Source organism: Mycetomoellerius zeteki, unplaced genomic scaffold (genome assembly GCF_001594055.1).
Source record: "Mycetomoellerius zeteki isolate Tzet28-1 unplaced genomic scaffold, Tzet1.0 scaffold981, whole genome shotgun sequence".
In the NCBI taxonomy this organism is placed as follows: Eukaryota; Metazoa; Arthropoda; class Insecta; order Hymenoptera; family Formicidae; genus Mycetomoellerius; species Mycetomoellerius zeteki.
In genome coordinates, this window is record NW_017258023.1 from 12,447 (window position 1) to 19,285 (window position 6,839).

The following is a 6,839-nucleotide window of genomic DNA, read 5'->3' on the forward strand; positions in this document are numbered from 1 at the left end:
AAGAAATTGAAGGTAACCTTCATGTGACCTTTAAGCGACTATCCAAGGTCAAACCAATGATACCATTTTATGGCCCCCTTGAAACCATACAACTTTTGTCTGAAACATTTTCTTGTAAAATGCAAGGGAACGGAAATATGTTGGGTAATAGATTAAAATGGGTCACCCTGTATAATACCCTAGGTATTATATCTTAATATTCCTGAAATATTATTAAAATACTTATAAACATGAATTATTTTTAATTTTGTATAATTTGAATTCACAATCCAATAACGAAAAGTTCTTATCAATTTATGCTGCATCTTGTGCTAAAAAAACGTGATTTTCGATGTGATTTTAAGTACAATACATATCCAGTTCTACAACTGCGCGCCAAAATCATTTTCAGTTTTTGAACGTATACTTATACTGAACAGATGTAAGTTTTACAAATTAAAGTAAATGCTGTTAAATACTTTTTAATTTTTATACGATATTGTAAAGATTAAAGCAGACGATTACTGGTACTCCGGAAAAACTAACGTCGAAGTCTGACTCGAATCGAGGTTATAAAGTGAATTCTCATGAATTCTCAAGAAATTTCCTAATTAAACGAATTTTTTCGTAATTAAACGAATTCATCGGTTAATCGCATATTATGCGCAGATGTAGCTTTTCTGGAGTAAAAGTATTTGCGCATAATGCGATTGCTCAATCATACGAATTAAAAAAGCTCGACTATTGCGCATTGGCATTATCACTGACGAGATATTAAAGACCGACATCCTTATGGGAGTTCGCGTCCTTGTTAATATTGAACTGATTAAGAGTAAAAAACTGATAATATTGTATTAATTTTATGATTTATTAGTTTAGTAGACGTGTTTATCGGTGTACGTGCATTTAAAACTCAATAATAGTTGATTTTTCTTTAAAATTGTGATTTCAGTGTTATCGTTCGATTATCAACAGAGATAATAACTGCAGAGAAAAAAATTGTAATTTTTCGGCAATATATAGGATATTACAGCTGTACAAATATGCATATTTGTTTATAGAGCATTTATGTAATAAAATATCATGAATTTAATAATGTATTAGTCAAATATTTATGTTAATAATAGCAAATTTATATTAATTGTCGATAATGTCAGCGTTCTTCGATTACCTCCGGGCCCTTGGGGCTCTTTTTATACCGCCGAAAATTTGCCCAGGGTTGACGGTCTTTAATAGTATCTCGTCGGTGGCATTATCGATATCATTTGAAGTGTCGAACTGTTTGAAGTTGTCGTATTCGAGACAATTCGTGTTTTGACAGCAGAAAAGTCGATTATCGAATTCTGACCCGAGTTGCGCAGGTAGACTTCTAAGAAACTCGTTCGGTTTCGTAATTATACAAGATATTTATCAGAACACTCAACGTATTTGTGTATTATCCATACGTCTACTGTTTTTATACCAATCGCAACGGAATAAATACAAAAAAAAAAGATTGTCGAAAAATGCGACTCATCCTAGAAACGACCCGAAGCGACTCGTCATCGGTCGAGACCTATTGATACATCAGCTGATGATGGCGATTTGCACTTTGCACCGCTTTTTATCGCATGATCCGTGTTTTCCGCGACTCACCGTACGAATCGTGTCTTCCAGATCCTGGAAGTTGAGGACAGGCAACAATTGATGCGAAAAAATGGTGCTTTCCAAGCCGGTCAATATCTTTTATAGTCTCATCGGCGCATATTTACAGCGGCTCTATTATAGTCCTTTAAAAACAAAAGCTATAACGAGGTAAGAAGACAGAATCTTGCTACATAAGCTCCAGATGTATACTTGATTAGTTGATTATATATAATGTCCATTTTTATCAATATTGTACTTTAATTTCAATCTCAGTTCAACTAATTCTTTATCTTTTTCTACTTCTAAGAATTACATTGACATAAGGCCCGATTCTACTTCAATGTAAGATTCACTTTAACCTCGGTTCAATTTGCTTTTTATTTTCTTCTAATTCTAAGCCTAAGTTCTATAATGTGCTCTTCGTTTCCTGTTTTTTGCTGTCTCTTGCCTTTTTGATCAAGAAGGCAAGAAACAAGAAGAAACAGAAAACAAAGAGCACATTGTAGAATTAGCCTTAGAATTAGAAAAATCTAAACAGTAAGTTAAACTGAGATTAAAGTATCTTATACATTGATAGAACCAGATTTGTATAGATCTTTTGAATTTAGTTATGTGGATAAATACACTTATGATATTTTTTTAGATGTGTGTGTTATGTTTGTGTACACAAATAAAATATAAAAAAGATATACATTATTAATTATGATTGCCAGTTGTGATATAATGCACTGCATGCATTATATCACAGTAATTACTGATTAATGATATATAATATTCTATCTTTTTTATATTTTAATTATATACATAAACACATATATATACATACACCTACTAAAAAAATGAATATATTTATCCACACAGCTAAATTCAAAACAGATTCTACAAAGCTTACAAATTTTGACAGTATGTCAGCAGGATATAACAGAATCTGCTAACAGAATATGTGATGGCAGATGCAAAAATTAAACAGAATTTACCATTTCATAATTATTTTTAAATAATGTATTCCATTCAAGAATTACAAAATGACAAATTTTGCTGTATCAATGTGCCATCAGATTATATCTGCAAATTTTGTTATCAACAAAACATTTAGACCCAGTTCCATAATTAACTCTTAACCGAGGTTCAACTTATTTCTCATTTCTTTCCAATTCTAAAATTGGAATTATATATATATAAATAATATTATGCAATATTTCGATAAATATGTTTTTATAAACCTGATTTATACATTTGAATTATATTGCTAAATTAGATGATAGAAATAAGAAATATATAATTGTTTTCAGTTGCATTATTGGCGCCCTTGGAAATGTGGCATCTCAGAAATTATCCGGCGTCAAGTCGCTTAATGAAGACAGTATCTTGGCTTTTGCTCTATTTGGGTGACTGTCGTATGCACGAAGTAGCTTGGTCAACTGCTAACGAAGTAGCTTTGAAAAATTTACGTAATCTCATATATGAATGTTGTTGCAGATTATTGTTTGGAGGTCCGGTACCCCATTACTTTTACACATACATACAATTGTTCGTGAAGCATCCTCTAGGAATTCTTCTAATAGAGAGACTCATTTACACACCGTGTTTCCAAGCCTTTGCGCTCTATCTACTTGCCATCTTTGAGGTATAAAGATCATAATCTGTTGCAATAGCTTTTATAAACTGTATAAGATAAAAATATATTATAATGCTGTAAATTAAACAATATTATCTGAACAAATAATATTATTAGAAACTAAAATGATTAGGCAAGCCTATGTACATATATAAACTATAGACTATAGCTCCTATTTAGAACGCGCTTTTATCTTCAAGTAAAGTACAGTATGTTAGCGTCATTGTAAGCGCGTTCTAAATACGGGCCTATGTATATAGGCACACACGTGCAAGTAAAATGCCTTGTATGAATCTCCGCGATTATTAGTGTATAAATAATATATTTATATATTAATATAATAATATTTATAAACGCGCTAAAATATAATTCTCAAACAATTAGAATGTATTTACTAAAATTAATTGCAAACGTTTCGACTCTGATTCTTCTTCATGTAGAAGTTAAGTACAAACTCAATTTACAGAGTCGAAACGTTTGCAGTTAACTTCGTTTAATAAGTATATTCCATTTGTTTGCAAATTATTTTATCGCCTTATAAATATATTATTTATGCATTAACAACCATGGAAGTTCATACCAAGTACTTTTACATTTGATTATGCTTGGAGAAAACCACAAAATTATATTTATTAAGTTTGATAGTTTTTATTTTGTATAATTTAATATTAAAGAGAAGTCTGTTTGCAGGGCAAAACTCATCAAGTGGCATATGCTCAGATTCAAAAATTATATTTACCGACATTGATGGCTAATCTGAAATATTTGACGTTGCTCCATTATATTAACATAAGATATGTTCCACCAATGGTAACATGCATATTATCTTATTACAATACTTTCTAGATATTTCTCTATTTTCAAATAAAAATCTTAATTAGAAATTCCTTTTCAATTTATATTTATATGTACATATAAAATATAAATTGAAATTTTTTTTGTTTTATATTGTAGTTTTTTGTTTTATATTTCTTTTCTTTTTACTCTTTACATATTTCATATTATTTTCTTTTTTCTGACATTAAAATTATTTATAGACAATGTTAAAAATTTATTGGAAGCAATTATTAACATCTTGTTCTTTCTTTTTCAGTTGAGAGTCTTGATAGTTAATTTGATTGGTTTTGCATGGATTATCTATATTGCCAATAAAAGAGCAAAAGCTTTGAAAGAGAAGTAGAAAAACACGAGGATCTATTGTAATCATTATTATAAGTATTTTTATAATCAATAATACGTTAATGCATATGGGTGTGCTATATAGATAATGCTTCTTGATAATTTCAAAAATCAAGAACGATAAAATAATTTTATATAAATACGTGTAACAAATTTACTAAGTACTAACGGCACTCTCATTGTACAAAGTAAAGTAATATTATGTGAGTAATACATTCCATCGTTATATTTGTTGATGTTGGTCTAAGAAATGTACAAAATATATATACCAATTTATTATACTTAATACACATTAGAAGGGTGTAATATATATTACTCCTCGAAAAAAAAACTAATGTACGAAATTAAAAATTAAGATCTAAATGATATAGTACTGATCTTAACTAACCAAGTTAAATTCTATAAAATGAAAAAGTAAAACACAAGTGGTACTATCTTTGTTATTTACTTAACTCTGATTATATGTATATATCATTTGTATAAAAGATTTGATATCAACCCAGATAGCAACGTGTTTGTCTTGTTCCTGGCATATTGCTTGCTAAGTATGCATTGCTAAGTATGTGTTACTACCAGAATTGCAGCAATTGAGTCCTTATTTGTTGACAATTTGATGCCTTCACAATATGATAACATTGAGTAGCAACTTGCCAGCAATTTGCCAACAACTTTAAAATCGTTATCATCAAAATTCGTACTATTGCAATCATGTTGCCATAATAATATGCCACTATACAATGCTGTCATATTGCCGACAACGCAAGATAACATTGATGTAGCTATCTTGCTGTTAAACTGCTGGCAACACATTGTTGTCTGCATGTTGCTACAATGTCGGTATATTCGAAATCGTTGAAAACAAATCTACGGCAAATTGTCAGCATCATAAGCAATCACAGATTTGCGAGATTTTGCTGAGACACGCTTTGCTATCTGGGAACAATTGGCGCTAAGTTCCACAAAATTTTACGTATCATTCGTATCGATACGTATCATACGTATCATTCGTATCAAAAGATTTGATATCAACAACTGGCGAAGTTAAATCCCATATCAAATTAAATAAATAATATTAAATCTGATATGTATCATTCATATAAAAGATTTGATATCAACAACTAGCGCCAAGTTAAATTTTATAAAATTTTATGTAACATTCATAAAAAAAAATTTGATATCAACAATTGGCGCCAAGTTAAATCCCATACCAAATTAAATAAATACTACTAACTCTAATGATATGTATTATTCGTAAAAAAGATTTGATATAACAACTAGCGCCAAATTAAATCCCATATCCACTATACCAAATAAAGAGTATAATCCAAGTGATACTATCTTTAACTTTTGTACAATGAAACCTAAGTATATGTCTTTGTATTCTTCTTGAAGGATTTTCCTATTCCAATCCAAATGACTTTAATTCTTCTTATGTGAAATTTTTATATTGCAATTCATTCAAAGACATTTTACTTTCCAATCAAAGTAGTAATTATTTAATTCTCCTTCAAAACATTATTCAAAACGTTATGACAAAATTGGATTATCTTGTATTACTTCCATTCAAGTGTTACCACAAAAAATTAAAGAAGTAATGTCACCATCCCAAGTTACTTTTTTTTGGTAAGGTGGGGGAAATGCATACCCTTGACTCGTTCCCGCGAGCCGAGGGTTATATGGGGCTTGCATTCATTAATGCGGGTCTACAATAGAAGTCGTAGCAGTCGTAGGGTTCTAAGTCGTAGAAAATTGACCAATCACAGTCGAATATGAGAAGAATAATCAACTGTGATTGGTCAATTTTCTACGACTTAAGATCCTACGACCTCTACGACTTCTATTGTAGACCCTGCATAAAACCCTCGCCGGTATCCTTCCTCGCCCTGACAGAGGCAGACAGGGGGGGGGGGCTAAGGCATTAGATATGTAGGTATTCCTATCCGCTATTTTGGTTCTACTTGATTATTTGTCATAGTACGATTGGTGACAAAGGTCAATGTTAATTAAGAAGAGTCCGCTCACCTAAAATTTTGATAAAAATACACTGAATCGATGCGTTTTCGAGTAAAAATAAAGATTTGACAAGAAAAAAGTGTCGCTCTGCTCCGCAAACCGAGATATTAATCCTTAAAGTGGATGCGACTATTCGGGTTAGGAAATCTGTCTCACAGCAGTGGTTCACTGCGTTAAACACACAAATTCATTGCTTTTAAAATACAAATTCATTACTTTAGTAGAGAATTTATGTTTTTAAAACATAGTGAACCACTGTTATGACAGATTTTCTAACCCAAATGTACTTCTTAGTGATAAGCGGCATAATTACAAAAGGTATGGATTTTATCCTTTAAGAATAAATATAGTGTGAAATAAACAATATTTTAAACTTATATTGTACCTACGTATTCCTAATATATACGATGCTTTTTAGGAAAGA

At 30.6% G+C, this 6,839-nt stretch overlaps 1 protein-coding gene across 2 annotated transcripts in view; it reads left to right on the forward strand.

Annotated features, from left to right (window-relative positions):
* The window catches only part of LOC108731026 (PXMP2/4 family protein 3), a 13,543-nt gene extending 8,911 nt beyond the window's left edge, over positions 1-4,632 (forward strand). The window contains exons 1-6 of one of the 2 annotated variants that reach the window (XM_018461074.1): positions 1,220-1,340; positions 1,636-1,773; positions 2,898-2,993; positions 3,085-3,232; positions 3,914-4,033; positions 4,317-4,632. In XM_018461074.1, coding sequence (XP_018316576.1) covers positions 1,676-1,773; positions 2,898-2,993; positions 3,085-3,232; positions 3,914-4,033; positions 4,317-4,403 — 549 coding nt within the window. In that variant the 5' untranslated portion in view covers positions 1,220-1,340; positions 1,636-1,675 and the 3' untranslated portion in view covers positions 4,404-4,632. Of the gene's footprint in view, positions 1-1,219; positions 1,341-1,635; positions 1,774-2,897; positions 2,994-3,084; positions 3,233-3,913; positions 4,034-4,316 lie in introns of those variants that run through there. The other variant, XM_018461073.1, reaches the window with a different exon arrangement.
* Positions 4,633-6,839: the final 2,207 nt, after the last annotated feature.